At 39.2% G+C, this 18233-nt stretch overlaps 1 protein-coding gene across 1 annotated transcript in view; it reads left to right on the top strand.

The window, feature by feature from the left end:
* The window catches only part of Syne1 (spectrin repeat containing nuclear envelope protein 1), a 453101-nt gene that overhangs the window by 141958 nt on the left and 292910 nt on the right, over positions 1-18233 (top strand). Inside the window, exons 20-31 of the mRNA XM_035440411.1 lie at positions 349-522; positions 3018-3176; positions 3793-3957; positions 5450-5584; positions 5753-5911; positions 6101-6309; positions 6933-7041; positions 8319-8483; positions 10508-10675; positions 12323-12487; positions 13453-13593; positions 16390-16550. Of these exons, the coding sequence (XP_035296302.1) occupies positions 349-522; positions 3018-3176; positions 3793-3957; positions 5450-5584; positions 5753-5911; positions 6101-6309; positions 6933-7041; positions 8319-8483; positions 10508-10675; positions 12323-12487; positions 13453-13593; positions 16390-16550 (1910 nt within the window). The remainder of the gene's footprint in view (positions 1-348; positions 523-3017; positions 3177-3792; positions 3958-5449; positions 5585-5752; positions 5912-6100; positions 6310-6932; positions 7042-8318; positions 8484-10507; positions 10676-12322; positions 12488-13452; positions 13594-16389; positions 16551-18233) is intronic.

The following is an 18233-nucleotide window of genomic DNA, read 5'->3' as shown; positions in this document are numbered from 1 at the left end:
AGTGGAAGTGAATAGTGTGGTGTTTAAAGAGGAATTGGATGCCATCTGCCTCTCTAAATGTAATAATTTACATGGTGATTGCCATCCAGATGGACAACTTAGATGAATTTTCATGAGAAAACTACACAGTCCTTCATTTGTCTCAGTGGCATAGTATTTTAGTGGTTTTTGTTTATTTTTTAACAACAAAGCACAATCACATAGCACAAAATAAGGGAACCATCTTCAGAGATGCCGTAGTGCCAAGTGACCATCACACGAAAAGTTCTTGAGAACTAAGGGCAAAGCTGGAGCTTTGGGAACTTAATGGCCCTTCATGGATTTGTTTTGTTCTTTGCACTTTCAAAGGTCAAAGAATGTTACTCCCCACTATTGTCTGAGGCCCAGCAGCTGTCAGTTCCTTTGGAAGAACTGGAGACACAGATCACATCCTTCTACGACTCACTTGGGAAAATCAACGAGATTATGTCGGTCCTTGAGCATGAAGCACAATCTAGCTCTCTTTTTAAGCAAAAACACCAGGTAAGAAAACTCCCTGTCAGAGATAATCCTCATTTTAAAGTGTATTTATTAAGATTGGAGCATTTTTGACTGTCATAGAATACAGTTAGTCTAAAAGGTATTTTTCCAGAATAGTGGGGCACTAGTAGCTCAAAGCTAAGTGTATGTCTTATCTAGAAAAGAAAACCTGCTCTGTGCTTAGTGGAAGGACTGGAGACTTGAACTGTTTCCAGGGTACAGTCAGATTGAACACCTGGATCAAGTCAGAACTAGGCTGCACAACTCTGGATTAAGAAGTTCCTTGGGAGATAAGGGAAGGAGGCACCAGGCAGAGGAGTGAAGACATCAAAACTAAATGTGTCTGATAATGACATGAAAACTTCTTACTTTGTATGCTTATTTGAAGGAAAATTCTGAGTTGAGGACACTTAGGAAAAGGAATCCATTGTGAGCACCTTTCTCTGCATCTTTGAACTGGCCACACGAGCGATGACACTGGCCACCATTTCTCATTGCCTGTTCTACATACATACATTCTGAATGCCAAATGTGGGAGGTGGGATCTCCACAGTGGTTCTCCAGAATAAGTGCTATATTTAGAAGATCAAATCTGCTGTCTTGTCTGGAAATGAAAAGGGCCCCCAATAGTAGAAAGGTCTCTGCTTCCCCTCTATCACAGGCTATTTAACTGTCTAACCCTGTATTTCCTCCAACAAATCTAGGGATCCTATTTCATGAATAAGGTTCAAGAAAAGTTTAATGTAAAACATTATTTTTTTCATTTGTACTTTAGGAAGAATAGGACACATATGTGAGTGTTCAAGTTTTCTGTCTTTCTGTTGACTTGGCACTGCACATGTGTCTCAAGGCCTCATCAGTTACCTCACTAGCTGATAAAATGGTTAATTTTTTCTAAGAGTGCACAAGCCTCTCATGCCTTGATCCCTTGTGTCTATGCTTTTTAAATGTATAGATTAAATATGCAATTGTACCCTATTTCAACCAGGTATTGATAATATTTGTTTTATGGTGTCTGTCCTTTGTGGGAATACATTTATTTAAATAACCATGAAATTATGGAAATTAGCTTGCTGTGAATTTTATATTTATATTTAGTGAGCAGATCTGTGTGCTCCGAATTTCCTAGTGAGAGGCTCAATCAAATAACCTGTTTACTTGGCTTATCTTGAGTGGGTCCGTCCTTTACTTGAGGGTGTAAATGTAGGAAACCTTTGCCACTACACTAACTGAAATAAATTCATAGAAGGGGCAGCTTCAGCTAGTAGATTGACAGTGTGTCTGAAATGAGTGACAAGATAGTCAGAGTTTAGGTTTGTTGTAGCACATGGCTAACTGTTTATTAACTTTCTTCATCTTACGTCAATAGTGGCCATATCATACAATAACTATTCAATAATTTATATTATTATTATTATTATTATTATTATTATTGATAGTATAGTTACAATCATTATTAGAACACACTATTCTAATGATATCATGGCATATAGAATGAAAATTCATTTATTTTGTTAACATTCCCTAGCTTCCTAAAACATGGTTAAATAATCTTTCCATCATTAAAGTCATATATTATTGACAACACATGTTAATATTTTTATAACATATTTTCAATTTCTACTCCTTAAACTTCTAATTTTTCAAAAGGAAAAGGTAAGCCCTAAACTTATTTTGTCAGAGAAAAAAGGTCTGGTTTAAATATTTGCGTTTAGGTGACCAAAATGGCATCCAAATGAACAGTTTGAATGTTCTCTTCAAAACATTTGAAAATGCAGAAATGCAAGCATTGTGTCCTCAAGACAGAAGTGACTATCTCCCAGAAGGCTAATTGGTAGGATGCAAGGCCAAGAGGCAGAAGGAAGGGTCCTGTCCATCAATGCTGCATCCCATTTGAATGGTGTGGCAAGAGCAAGCAGTTCCCCAGGCCTGTTAGTCTTCTGCTTGCTTTGATTAGGTCTCATTAGGAAGGAGGATAGCTTGAACTGTATCCTTTCAAATCTGGAGTAAACAAGTTATGTAAAATCTTTAGCATTGGATACACTAAAGGAAGTGTGCATTGTGTTAAATTTACTTAGTATAATTAAAACCTGGTAAGTATATTAGATTTGATTGTTCTCTTGAAAAGCCACAGGTCTGCCTAACAGCCAGTTGGAGGAATTCAGAAACTAGACCACTTTTATGTTCTGTCATTTTCTTAATGTTAATAAGATGTGCATGAAACATAAAGAAGTCTAAAACCTCACTGTGACATTTAAATGGCACATATAAAAAGCACTGATTTCAATGATTGCTTAAATCAAGATCTTTTGAAAAGGACTGTTTCTCTGTATTTTTTATTTTGCTTATTTCTCATTAAAAGTCTAAATGCTGTACAATGCTGTTACTTACACTGGTGCCTCCCTCCCTTTCTTCTTATTTTCCTCTCTATCTTCTCCCCTCCCTCCCTTTCATTCTGGCACATAACTAATACCCCTGTGTCTTTCCTTTCCTTGTAGGAGCTGTTAGCTTGCCAAGAAAGCTGTAAGAAAATCTTGGCACTTGTAGAGAAGGGCAGTCAAAGTGTCCAGAAGCTCGTCACCTTGAGCCCCGTGTTAAAGAACTGGGACAACACGAAGCTACAGAGACAGACAGCAGATGTCCGCCATGCCTTCCAGGTAAATTCATCTCCCTGCTTTATATATGTAAATCCGGGAAAACCGAGATCAAGGACAACACACCGCACTCTCTGGTACTTGAAAACCAAACATTTCATTACTTTTTTCCCTAACATTAATAACCTTATAATAAATTGACCTTATAATGAACTATCTTCCCTCCAAATGCTTTCTAAACAAATAATGATATTAATAATTCATAGTGATGCCATAATACTGTGACCTGGCCAAATGAAACCTCAGTACTGATGAAGCAGCTTCCAGTTATGGTTTGTAGTATATTCCAAACTATAGGTGGCCCATCTATAGGTGGTTTCAACACTAAATTGAAATTTAAAGAAAAACTCACCTCTGTACTGAACATGTCATGTACATCTCTTTGGTTGTTGCCATTATTATTTAAGTAATACAAGCATTTACATAGCATTGCTGGTGGATTATTGAAAGTCATACAGAGATGGGTTAGTTTTAGAGTATGCCAGATGATGTGTCTACATTATGTACAGACACCACGTCGTTTGATGTAAGGGTCTCTCATTTTTGTGCATGTTGGTATGCTTGAGGCTCCTGGAGTGAATGCATGGGTACCAAGGATTGACTTATTTTTTGCATTAAGAATATGATCAAGAAAACTGGAGAATGGAAGAAGCATGTGGAAGCCAACAGTCGTTTAATGAAGAAATTTGAGGAGTCTCGGGCAGAGTTGGAGAAGGTGCTACGGGTTGCTCAGGAGGGCTTAGAAGAGAAGGGGGATCCCGAGGAACTCCTTCGGAAACACACAGTGAGTCTACTCTATGCGGTACATCTGACCTACGTGGGCAGACAACTGATCTCAGATAGTAAAATAAAAAGACTGACCTAATATAGGGAAGTAGGCAGAGGCAGCAAGGCATGGACTATAAAGGCATCAGACCCAACAAACAGCATCAAAAGAACTGCAAGAAAAACTGCTTTGCCACTGTTCAGGACCATTCTTGAGCTCCTAGGATAGCAGTGAATATGGATGACATAGGCTCTTAAACTACAAGCTCAGAGAGTTTTACATAGCTAAATATGCTCTTAAATAGCTTGCGCTCAGTGACAGTTCTTCACGCTCATTTAATAAATCACCATGGCATATTATAGCATAATATAGACTCCATGTCACTTGGTGCTGAGTGACAGTTCTTCACGCTCATTTAATAAACCACCATGGGATATCATAGCACAGTATAGACTCCATGCCACTCAGCATTTAGTAGCTGACACACAATTATATAAGGTTGAGAGACCACCTCCCTCTTGTTTAAATTACATTAGTGCTGAAGACACTGGTAATGGATGCATGGTATAAGGTAATGGACAGTGTAATAAAAACATGAACTTTATATTTATTGACATGTGAAAGGATGGTGCATGTATTAGGGATGGCATTTTTTAGAGCCCTGAGTCTGTGGCCACAAAGCATCTATCTTACTCTTTTTATAATTGTAAATGTTATGCTACTCTGTGCATTGAATCCATGTGGTTTCAAAATGCCTCTGCATACATGCTGCTGAGCCTTCTCAAGACTGAGTGTGTGTACATGTGTGCTTCTATCTCTCATGATGCTGTAAGAAGATAGCAGCTAGCTGGCCTTGAAGGTAGATGTGGATTTTCTCACCTGTCTGGAGCATTGCAGTCTGAGTTTGGCTTGCCACGATGGAGGGGATTCGATGAGGACTGTTTCTGGCTGACACATGGACACTTATCCATGTTGTCATAGGTCAGGAAGGAGACCTTGCCTGGAAGGTCTTCCCCATTACCTCATCACTCTTATGAATGTGACATACAACTCCATGGGGGACACTGTTCCATCTACAGCACCAGTATTAAAATACATGCATGATAGTTATGTGATGGCTCACAGTAGATATCACAACTAACACATGTTCCAGGTGAGGAAAGGGCATTTGGAGACCCTGTGCTATAATTCTGAATTACCAAAGAGGACCTGTATCTCTATCACCATGGAATCAAGATTTGGGGGTAATCCAGTAGCATTTCAGATTACCCTACCAAATTTAGGAACTGCAGAGATATTTTTTCTTAAAATGGAGAAAGTAATAGTGAAATGTCAGGTGTGATGACTTCTGACTCATAACCGTGGATGGTTATAGTTTGTTCCCAAAGAAGGATAGAGTTGCCTGAAGTTTTGATGAAGGAAACTGCTGGCTATAAGGCTCAGTGGGACATGTCTTGTGATGCCATTACTCTACGCAGCATCCGAATAGTTCTTCCTCTCTCTCTGATAGGAATTCTTCAGCCAGCTGGACCAGAGGGTCCTCAACGCTTTCTTGAAAGCCTGTGATGAGCTCACTGACATCCTCCCAGAACAGGAGCAGCAGGGACTGCAGGAGGCTGTCAGAAAGCTGCACAAACAGTGGAAGGTGAGTGGAGATTATGGGAACACAAGAAATCCATGTTCTTGAACCTGCTCTGCATTTCGGAGAGTCGGGAGTAAGAGAGGACTAGTTCAGGACATTTTGGCCTCTCAACAGGACATAGACCTACTCAAAAGCCTTATTCTGTCTTTGTGGGTCTTTTTGTGAATGCAGGACCTCCAGGGAGAAGCACCTTATCATTTGCTCCACCTAAAAATTGCTGTGGAGAAGAACAGGTTCTCAGCTGCTGTGGAAGAGTGCAGAGCTGAGCTGGAGCGAGAGACTAAGCTGGTACCCCAAGAAGGCAGTGAGAAGATCATCAAGGAACACAGGGTGTGTGTCATACCATAGGAAGTGCATAACTACATGAAGATATTTGCAGATATGATGGTCTGAGGAAAATGGTCTTATTACATTGGTCCCCCCCCCCCCCCCGTGAATCTGCTTTTAGTTTTCCTGTGAGACTGTAGAGGTGTTTTGCGGCTTCTCACCAAGATAGTGAACATGTTTCTCATGTCTTAGGTTTTCTTCAGTGACAAGGGTCCTCATCACCTCTGTGAGAAGAGACTGCAGCTCATAGAGGAACTGTGTGTGAAGCTCCCAGTCCGGGACCCAGTCAGGGACACATCTGGAGCCTGTCACATGGCTCTCAAAGAGCTCAAAGCTTCCATTGATAGTACTTACATGATGCTCATTGATGACCCGGACAAGTGGAAGGACTATACTAGCAGGTACATTTGCAGAGACAGCCCCAGTCTATCATAATGAGAGAGAACTACACGAGCAGGTACTGGGGCATTTCCAGGGGTCTGCAGTCCATCTTCTTTTCTTCAGAGATTGTTATAGAACAGGGGATGGTATAGATTTTGTTTTAGGCAATAAGAAAATCAGATTACTTTAGTCTTGCCCATGTTTTTGTACAAAGGTACTTCATTTTTTTATTTTTTTTAAATGGGTTTCAGTCTAAAACAGTGTCTGGATTTTATTTCAAAATAATGCAGATGTTCTTGAGGCCCAAACTCTTGGTTTTCTTCCATTCCCCTCCTCATCGAGGAGTGGCTGCTTCTATTGGTTAATGTCACTCTGTTGAGATGCATGGAGCCAGATCTCAAGTAGTGTCTTTCCTCTCAAGCCCCGAGATACATCGTGTCCTCAGCTAAACTCCATTTAAGTTATTAGCCTCAGATTAAGTTACTGACCTCACACTTGCCTTGGGATTCATGTTAATGTTTCCAAGAAAATGCCGTCAATTTAGTCATCACTGACTCCATTTCTCTGAATTCAAAATAGAGAAATTTACCTCACTTTCCTGAGAGTTTGTCCCTTTTGTAATAAAATTCTTGTGTGTTTTCAGGTTTTCTGAGTTCTCATCCTGGGTATCTGCAAAGGAGGCAGGGTTAAAGAAAATCAAGGATGAAGCCATCAACTCTGCCAACCACGATGAGGTTAAGCATGTGGTAGATGTAAGTTCTGAGATGATTCTTTCTAGAGGAAAATTTCCAACAGTTAAGCACCCATAGGGTAACTGGTTTGTTTGGTGTGTGTGTTTTCTATTTTCTTTAATGACAACATCTCTTCATATTACTGTGGTAGGGGTAGGCTTTTTCCCCCTCTATGGAGCTGCTGATAGCTTTGAGATTTAAGCATGTTCAGTGATGCCTCTAATGCAGCTGTACCTAATGGGGGATACTGGAGCAGGAAGGAGCATGCGTGATTTATAATACAGCATAGATCTAGAGTTGTCACCGGAAACAAAAATGCTGTGTTTCCATACAATACAGTTTTAACCAGACAACTTGAGGAAATAGAAATCACATTGGGATTCTCTGATTATTCATCTGATGTAATCAAACTGAACTGGTTCGTTTCCATTGCTTTAGAGACAATAAAGGCAGCCAAGGTAGCAGAGCTCCGTGTCTGAATATCATGTTTATCTGTGACTCGTTGCAGCAACTGCTCTCTTAGAAAGACTTCTACTTGGTATACATAGACTACCGTGCAATTCTCACTCAACATTTCTGATCCTTTAAAGTCACACATCTACTACTATAGAAGATAATTCTGTCTTTCTGCTGCTGTCTTCCAGGTTCCCTTTTTCTCTGCTTAATTCATATAGTTGCCCGAGGCACTAGTAGAGAATTCAACATTACTGTGTACATACAGAAAATGGGTTTTCTGTTTGTTGCTGTTTTGGTTTTTTAACCTTGTCTTAAAATGCAGAGACTGATTTTGAAGCCAGCTGTTTCCTGTCTGGTATGCATTTTCCCCTGCCCTAAACTAACCGTAGCTAGTATAAATGGTTGTCCCAGGTACCATGCCCTCTACATGTCCTGGAGACGTAAGACTTTGGAATCTTCCCAGCACTGTTGCTGCTAGTGAACCCTCCCTGCTAGTTAGAGTTTGGTGCCAATTACAAATCTTTGCTGGCTAGTTTCGTGTCAACTTACCACAAGTTTTCTAAAATCAAAGAAATATCTATAAGCATCTAATTTAACTCTGAAGGTGATTTTCAAAATATGCACAGTGTTGGCTTTGCCCACTAGGTTTGGGCATCAGGAAACCATCCTGTTTGTTCATGATGAGTATGAGGAGCATCATGAGCTAGCTCTCTTGTTCTCTTCAGTCTGTTGTGATAGAACAGCTAGCTGATGCTATGATGGCCCTTTTACAAACCTTCTCAGGTTGAGTTTCTTTCCTGATCACTCTTTGTTAATAAAAAAAAAGTGTCCTTTCATTCCAGGAGATCAGAAATGACATTACCAAAAGAGGAGAGACCCTCAGCTGGCTGAAATCCAGGCTTAAACATTTGATTGACGTTTCTTCCGAGAATGAAGCCCAAAAGCGAGGAGATGAGCTGGCAGAATTATCAAGTTCTTTCAAGGCTCTCGTGGCTTTACTGTCAGAGGTATATCATTTGCTATGCTCAAGAGTTCTGAGGGTGGAGGCAATAGCTGGGGGAGGAGGCTGCAGGGCCATCTTTGTTTTGGTTGTAGTTTAGCAAGTAGTTTTACAAGAAACCATATCTGTTTATATGGAGATTGTTAGGAAAGGTGTGCAGGATGCTTGAGTTATGGACAATGCTGTTGATCCGAGTAGTTCAAGTTATTGACCTATGTCTGAAGTACCGTATGATCAGTCAAATGGTTTTTGCTCTTACTGAAAATATCACTATTTCGTTATCACTTAAAGATAGGCTTCCAAGTTTATGAAAAGGGGTTTGAAAAGCTTGGTGTAGTGGTATGGTGCATACCTGTAATCCTAGCTAAGGCAGGAGGATAGGAAGTTCAAGGGCAACCTGGGCTCCATGACAAGTTAAGACCAGCCTAAGCTACATGGTGAGAGTGGATCTATCTATAAACAAAGAAATAACAGAAAAGAAAAAAGGAGAAGGTAATAAAGATGCTTGAAAATCAGACTAACCCAGCAGCAGAGCTTATAGTTAATATCCTACCTCCACATAATCTTGAAGTTTTTATTCAGTGTCCCTAGGCCACAATGTCCTTACTTTTAAAACAGAGTTTAAAAATGTACTAATGAGGGAGTAGCAAAGACTAAAATTCAATACTGAAGGTAAAGGACTTGGAAGAGTATTGAGACAGATAAGCTGTCTGATTTTCAAGCATCTTTATTACTTTCTCCTTTATGCTTTTCTGTTATTTCTTTGTTAACCAGTAATAATAAATCACCACCATCATCATCAACAGTTAGTTGAGAGACCAGAAAAATTCTATTTTAGTGGAGCCCTACTCATTCTAAATTTAATATGCATTCTAATGGAATAAGCTATATTCTGTTATAGGTTAAAACATTCAAATGCCATGTCTAGTAGGGCCTCTTCCACTCATCCATGTGCATGTAGGAAGCTTGAGAAGGCAACATGGAACACATTTAAAGCTCATGTGTTTGTGAGAGGGGAGGTGGTATGGAACGATAAAGTAGTATTGGAAGGACATTTTCAACAAATGTTCTATTATTTTCTCCCTGATTTTTCTTCCTTACTGGTCTATGTAGTATAGACTGAATATTTTATAAAATATATTATTATAGCCAGGTAGTATTCATGAGGTTATAATGAAGAGACCCCACAATATGAAGTATAAAATAGATACAACTTTATTATTCTACTTTGATTATCAAGCCATGTGCATTTTTTCTTAATTTTAGAATAGGTTTTTAATAGGGTGCAGAATAATGTCCAATGAAGTGAAACTCTTGATTCCTCTAAGTAGCTGCACCATTGAACAACAATTAAGACTTAAAGATATGCAAAATAATAGAAATTAATAGAAATTAGATATATATGAATCTATTTTAGCTGTCAAGACAGTTTATGTATACACTTAAAATATATACTGTATCATAGGCCTTGATGGAGTAATTTTACTCAAAGGGCATAAACCTGAAGTTATGAGTTCTAGAAGTGTAGTGTACAGTGTGATAAACAGAACTATTTCATATATTTGAAACTGGCTAAGACAATAGACCTTGAATCTCTCACATACACAAAATGAGTCTGTGTGGAATAATGGAAGGATTAATTAGCTCAATTCGAGAAGTTATTTCTCAGAGCCAGAGCACTGGCCCAGCAGTTAAGTATACTGGTCCCAGAGGGCCAGGTTCCTGGCACCCATGTGGCAGCTCAAAACCATCTGAAACTCTAGCCCAGGGGATCTAACACCCTCTTCTGGCCTCTGCAGGTACCAGGCATGCATGTAGTGCTGAGGTACATGTAAGCAAAACACTTATTCACATAAAAAAGAGAATGTATTGAAATTTTTAAACCACTTCATAATGTGTGTGCTACAGCATCTCACTGTGTAGATTAGCTGCATGCAATGTTAATTTGTCAAACTCACCTCCATTTTAAAAATATTCCACAAACTTTTTTAATTAGCATATGATTTCTTTTCTTTTTCTATGAAAATGTAGGTTGAAAAGATGTTAAGCAACTTTGGAGAATGCGTTCAATACAAAGAAATAGTGAAAAGTTCCCTTGAGGAGCTGATGGATGGTTCCCAAGAAAGCCAGGAGCAGGCTGAGAAGATCCTGGACACGGAAAATCTGTTTGAGGCCCAGCAGTTGCTCCTTCATCACCAGGTAGAGAGTCCTCCTTATTCACCACAGCACACATTGATGAGAGATGGAGAACAGGTTCTGAGGCTGGCAATGGAGAAGGAGAAGGAGAAGGAGAGGGAGCTGGTTGGATGGTTCCAAGTACTTGGCAATTCTGTTCTCCGTTCTTTCTGATAAACATTACATATTTCAGAGTACCCTGGAAGACAAATTCCTAGACAGTTTAGTTTGCAAAACTATAACTTACTTGAAATACTAGATGTTTCAGGTAAGTTTTCTCTCACAAAAGATTAGAACTAAAAGCAAAGGAATTATTTGTATGTATGTACATATGTATGTGTTATCTATAGATGTATGTTTGCATATGCATTATGTATGTATATGAATATGTATGTGTAATTGTATGTTGTGTATTATAGATATGTATGTTTGTGTGTCTGTGTGTATATGTGTATGCTTGTATCAATATATTTATAGTCAATCTTTTTTGTTGATGGATTGAAGCTAGGACCTCAACTCCAAGCTCCAACTCTCCACTGAACTACATCCTTAATCCCCAATAATAAATTATTTTAATCAACTTGTTTCCTGATAGTCTAGTGGTAGACATTAGATATATGTGCAGTTGGAATATACTACTATATTTATATACACTATATTTACATATAAGTATATGTATAGCTGCATACATACTCTTTATAACTATACCTAAGTATATATACCTAAATATATATATATATATATAATATATACATAAACACTTTTGTAGAGTAGTATATATGAGTATACTGCATGTCTAACTCAATATTAATCAAAGTATTATTCAAATAAAATATTTAATGATGAAATTCTAATTAAATTCATGTGTAAAATGCTAACATTATACTGTATACACAAAATATTAATTGCCTTAAAGATGTGTAAAACAGAAAAGTCAAAAACAAACAAACAAAAATAAAACAACAACAACAAAAAAAAAAACCAGAAAAGTCAAAGAGATAAGATTTTTGGTATTTATAATATTTTAAAATGTATCATTCTTCTTGGGCCAGGACTTTGTTACATGAGTGTGCAAACTTTATAAGGAAATATAAACTCAACACTTGAAATCTGTGTACTATTTTATGCAAAAGTAATACTTACATAAAATTATATGCCATGATTAAAGTTATATGGTAAAATTTTTCTTGAATGTAGTAGAGCTTCCCCCAAATAGCTCAGTATATTAACCATTCAAATATCTATACCTAAGAAGGAAAATTCTTAATATTTGCATTTTTACAGCACAGATAGTAAAATGGAGTGAGATTTTTTTGTAAGACAGAAAACAACTATTTTAAGAAGTATGTCAAATCAATTTTTACCAAATCATTTTGGAATGTTGCATATATTACATGTTCTCCAAATCCACACACAATTAAAATACTAAAACCAAATTATTTACATTTTGGCCATTCAAAACATAAGCCATGTTTAAGAAACACCCATCTTTGGTTAACTCAGGGTTTCTGACATTAATGTTTAAACTATTGACGTCTCCTTTAAAACATGGTTTATGCCTACATCATATGAGGCTTTGCCTTCCATGCCTCTGATAGCCGTATGATCGTAGCCCCGCATAGCTTCATAGACAATACAATTTTTATTCTTCTATTGAACAACTACTTCTAGCAAAAGACAAAGATGATCTCAGCGAAGAAGAGAGACCTCCAGCAGCAGATGGAGCAGGCGCAGCAGGGTGGGCAGGCAGGCCCAGGCCAGGAGGAGCTGCAGAAGTTGGAAAGCACACTTACAGGCCTGGAACAGAGCAGGGAGCGGCAGGAACGTCGCATACAGGTAGGGCTGGGCTGGCTCAGAAGAGCTCTGACTGGACTGAGGTCCTATCTCCAGCAAGAGCCAGTGTCACCTCCTCTGCTGAAGGTGGCATTTGGTTAAGTGCTTTACCCGGATTGTTTTTAGTCCTGACAAGCCTCTGGAGGGTGTCTTGTAAACAGAATACTTTGACTGACAGTTCAAGGGACACATTCCATCATGGTGAGACAAGCACCGCAGCAGAAGCAGGGACTGGATGTTCATATTACATCCTCAGTCAGGAAACAGAGTGAACAGAAAGTGGGGGCTGGCTACCAAACCTTGAAGCCTGCCCCTAGTGTCCCACTTCCTCCCACAGGGTTCCACCTCCTAAAGTTCCCTCATCCTTACCAGTCAGCCCATCAACTGTGGGGCAAGCATTCAAACCCATGAGCCAACGGATAGCATGTCACATCCAAATCACAGCATTACCTAACAGAGTTTAGCGACTTGTCCCCATGTTGCATGCTGCACACTGATCTGAATCCATGAACTTGGTCATATAGTTTCTAATATCCAGGAAATGCAGCACTCATACCTTTAAGCCACCCTGTGCTTCAGGGTGCTGTTGACACACCACCCTAAAAATGATTTTTGAGCTTTTGCTATTTATCACTCTTGCTTTCCTTCCTGCTTCCCTCTTGCTACCCCTAGCCTTCCCTGACAATGATTGAAAGGTGATTCCCCCCGCTTGTCAGTTATCTGTATGTTATGACCACATCTGTGGAAGCAGAAGACCTTACATCTGCTGGGGCACTCAGAAGTCATCTGAAGACCGAGGCATGGGAAGGAAATGTTATCAAAGACACCAGGATCATCTTCAGTCAGTGTCACCATGCGATGCTACAGTTGACTGTTCGGGCAATGAATGAGAAGGCTGCAATGTGTTAGCATTCAGTCTGGCCACTTGTAAAGTGACAGGATGTGTTGTTTATTTATTTGTAATTTAGGTCAGCTTGAGGAAATGGGAGCGATTTGAGACAAACAAGGAGACGGTGGTCAGATACCTTTTCCAAACAGGATCCAGCCACGAGCGCTTCCTGAGCTTCAGCAGTTTGGAAAGCTTGTCATCAGAGTTGGAGCAGACAAAGGTATATCAAGGCCAAAAGTGTCCTCATTGTTCTTTCAGAGAACGTTTTCTCCCCACTGTCATAATTAGTTATTATTACACATTTAATCAATTCTTACTATTTACTGGTAACCCACTCTGTTCAGTACACCATGAAACAAAAACATAAGTAGGATTTACACCTTAAGAACAATGATAGTGGGAAAGTATCAGTCCCCTGTCAGAGGTGTGTAGAAACTGATTTGTGGAGGGACCGATATTTATGACTCAGCTGGATAAGATTGAGAAAAGCGTTTTTGGAGCTGGAGGGTGGACAGACAGACGGTCCTGGGTAGAGAAATAGCATCAGGTGTGAAAAGCGCTAAAGTGATGACTCTGTAGCGCAGTATGAGATAAAAGGTTGTTAACTTGGAAGGCTGGGCAATATTCCAACAATGAAACTGTAGTGTTACTCCCCTGGAAACATAGAGCTGGCTCATCTGAGAGTTCCTAAGAAGATCACACAGTGATAGATGTACCTTGGGGGAGGGAGTGTCTAAGTAGACATAGAAATCAAATAGAAAGGGTGACAGACTGAGGTGCTGTGTACAGTTGCTTTCAGAGCCTTGCTATGTGCTTGCAGACACTGTCACACAAGCATGTGGAGTCAACACTTAGGGCTGTCTTTGACATCCGTGTTCTCTTACTCTGTTAGACAACACTTACTCTAGTTGACAACCCCTGGGTGGTTGTGCGAAGGGACTTTAGTTCCTTCCATGTGCCGGTATGTAATATGTACACACAGCAAGGTTGAGTTAAATGTCCCAACAGACATGACCTGGCATGGAAGTGAATGTTTAGAGAGATGGGGCTGAAGGTTGCTTGACTATCAAAGAGCAGAGCCTGATTTCAGCTATAATTCTACACGATGAGAGCCAACTCTTAACTAATGCCTCCCATGTCTATTTGTACATTGTATTCTCTGGACTCTGGTGACAACACCTTACAACACCATTCTATTTTTGTTTAATTTTGTTTTTACTAATCGTCTTTTGTTATTTGAAGCCCTCTATATTATAATTTCCCGTGGATAGTTCAAACAAAATATTATATAAAAAATACAAGCATTTCTAAACATTGCCTTCTCCAAGGCTCTGAAAAACAGTGGGGGTGCAACCACACTGACTGACACTTTTGATTGCATTTGAGGAATTCCACTGAGACTCATGGTCTTCAAAAATGGACCAGCAATGTCCTGGGAGCTCACAGGTAGTTGTAAGAGATTCAATGTATGACATCACCAAGCATTGTATTTTAGGATACTGTACATCTCTGTGCCATTGGGAATCTCTACCTAGTTTTATTTGAACCATGGGTGGCTTCTCTGCAGCAACAGCAATGCTCAAGTGAGACTACTGAGTGTTTCAAATAGGAAGCTATAATGATTCTATGATGTAATTTTGTCTTCTACACTATTGTGACTTCAGGAATGATCCTTGTAAGTACAGTCTTCATATATAGTATTCTACAATAATTTAGGGAGATGCTTTGAGTGGCAGGCCGCCTTTTACAAATATTTACATAGCAATTCTATTCTACACTGACTAGTTAAAAAAGGGAAGCCGATGAATATTTAAACCTCTTGTCAGGTTTTCTTGCATGGGAAGAAATAAGACATTAATTTTCTTCACTCAAGGTTATCGTTAAGGTTTGTTTTCTAATTTAATATTCAACATTATTTACCTGACAAGATTCAGATAAGCACCTAAGAGGTAGCAGTGCCTCATACAAATTAAAACTTTTGGATTAAAATAGCTCAGAGCTACTGAAAACCAGCAGGTGGAATAAACCACCTCTGTCCAAATGAAAGACATAAAGATGATAATTGGTACCTGCCAGCCGAAGGCACTTAAAAGTGAATCTGCTGGTGGATGCTGAGTTCTCTTCCAGAAGAAAATGTGATTATGTACATTTCACATGCACACAAAAGAGCCTGAAAAGCAATTCACCAAAGAGGGGAAACAAGTGATTCAGAGTCATAGTACAGGCTTGACTCATTCAAAACTCAGCTCTGCTGGGAGTGGGGATGCAGCTCAGTTGGAAGAGTCTACCTAGCACACAGGACGCTCTGGGTTGGATGCTCGCTGGGTAAACCTAGTGTAGTGGTGTATGCCTACAATTGCAGCACTCAAGAGGTAGAGGCAGGAGGATGAGTGCAGCAGGAAGTTTGTGTTTGTGACCTGCTTGGTATGCATGAGCTTCTGTCTCAATTGCAAAGCGGAAGACCCAAGCTCCTTTCCCACAGATTGTATGTGTATATAAATAAAGTAAGACTCCCCAGCATTAAAAACAGACTGTATTACTTCTCAGTGAAATAATAACCACTTTCTCCAGAGAAAAAGATTCATAAGAAAAATTACTGGTCCTTGGTGTTAGATAAGATATCCCTCTAATTAGATTTTTTTTAAAAAGTCTTTCTATCAGTTAGTCTAGAGATCTACTGTCCCTAAGCTCAAAGAATCAATAATTCCTGGTTGTTTTGTGAAGTAGATGATAGTAAATGAACATATCTGAGGATAATTTAATGGCTATAAGTATCTCAGAATTCAGAATGATAGGCCCAAATCATGAAAGTGGAAAACCGATTCTACAAGAGCTTTCGGAAACATTTAAACAAAGCTGCTAAATAACCTATGTGAATCCACCCTACAATATGACCATGTCTTGGTCAATCTCTGAAGAATGTTCAGTCGGCTTGAGTGCAGCATCCAAGAGTTTAAAATGTTCACCTAGCAACTCCGCCATCTTTGTTTTTTGTTTGTTTGTTTTGTTTTTCTAGGAGTTTTCTAAGCGGACAGAAGGCATTGCCACCCAGGCTGAGAACCTTGTCAAGGAAGCCTCAGAGATACCACTGGGGCCCCGGAATAAACACCTGCTTCAGCAGCAGGCCAAGTCCATCAAGGAGCAGGTCAAAAAGCTCGAAGACACTCTTGAAGAAGAGTATGTGCTTCACAACTTCTAAACTCTCCTCTCTGGGATAACATCCCGTGCAGTCTCTCCTGTGTCTCCTATTCCAGTCTTTCAAAAATCTCCAGGTGTCTGTATGTTTGCACCTATCTTGAGGAAGCAACTCACAGTCCAAAAGAAAATGGTTCTCAGGACCTGGTACCCATAATAACGAAAGTATACAAGCGATGTGGTGTTTACATCTTGAACTGGTATATTCATCACTAAGCCATATCTATTCATTTTTGTGGCCTTCATATAATGCAGAGGCAATCTAAAAAAAAAAAAAACCAAACAAACCCACATTTACTTTTTTTTTTTTTTTTTACTATTTTATTGTAGTGTCACCCATTAGAAGAGGAGAAATTCTGATAACAGATTCTAGGCTTAAGCACACATCATGTAGAAGAAATATCTCAAACCCAAAGTTCACTATGTGTCCAGAGTGCCTCAGAATTCAGTTTATCATGGATTCATATATCCCCTTCCAGCAATTACCTGCAAAACTCTGTCTTGGTTTTAAACATTTAATGTTTCTATGAAAAGAGGAAATGCTTTTGTGTCCCTGTGATACCCTTCTACAGAGTTTGAACATAAGCTTTTGATATCATAGTTGATAGTCTCTAAAGTACTATCACTAACATTTTTATTTAGTGACACACTGACTAATAAATAGTCCATGACTCTCAAGAAACAAGACTGCAAGCACAGGAAGGGTTTCAGAACATGAAAACTGTTTTTAGTACTCTTGAGGCCTTGCCTTGAACATTTTCTATTTGCCTAATCTTTAAATTTTGATCAATATTTTATTTGAACTGACTTCAAACATTGACAGCTTTATATTTGTTGAATTCCATAAAACTCTGTAAATAGCAAATGTGAGACTATATTAGAAAATAAGCTTCTTCTAAAAGGATTATAAGACCCACTTGAAGCTAAATTTTATGTAAAAAACCTGCACTATAAGCTATATTGCATTTGCATTTCTTACACTGCTAAGTGCATTAGGCACACACAGGGTTCAGACTTGAGACTGTAACACTATTGAATTTGACAATCAATTGATGCCATATTTGTTCTTGGTATCAAGTGCCTTTTGTAATCAGGTATACTCTGTCACTTTTCCTCACCCAAGGACTTCAGTTAGTTTAGTGCTCAAGTGTTAATTTCCTAGTTTCTTTCTCAACTGAAAGCTGTGTTCACCTGGTTACATATCCAGAGCTAATACCAACTGAGATTCTCCAGTTGAAATTGATTCATTAGACTTACTGCACAGAGAGCCAATGCTGCCTGTAAATCGTTAGGGTGCTCATGAATGAGACTTTGTGCAAGTCTTTTGAAGACAAAAGACTGAAGTAGACCTGTGACTCACAGACAATATTATGGGTTATAAACCAAAGGCTTTACTGAGCTGAAGACAGCAGGTGCTGCTATGCAGCCTGTGATTTGACCGTGGCTCTATCTTGACTCACAAACATGTACTTTACCAAAGTATTTCAGTATAAAGTGTCCCAGTAGCACCCCCCCACACTCCAAAGTAAAGGCAATGCATCAAACTATTCAACCCCAAAAGCTGTTCTGGGAGAGTTCCCTACTCTAAGTACTAAGGGTAGATGCTTCAATGCAGAGCTGGACCGTGTTGGCTCACGCCCTTTGGAGCCAGCACAGAACTTCATT

The sequence above is a fragment of the Cricetulus griseus genome, chromosome 2, assembly GCF_003668045.3.
Source record: "Cricetulus griseus strain 17A/GY chromosome 2, alternate assembly CriGri-PICRH-1.0, whole genome shotgun sequence".
NCBI classification, from domain to species: domain Eukaryota; kingdom Metazoa; phylum Chordata; class Mammalia; order Rodentia; family Cricetidae; genus Cricetulus; species Cricetulus griseus.
Note: the sequence above shows the minus strand (reverse complement) of the source record. Positions and strands in the feature narration are given on the sequence as shown.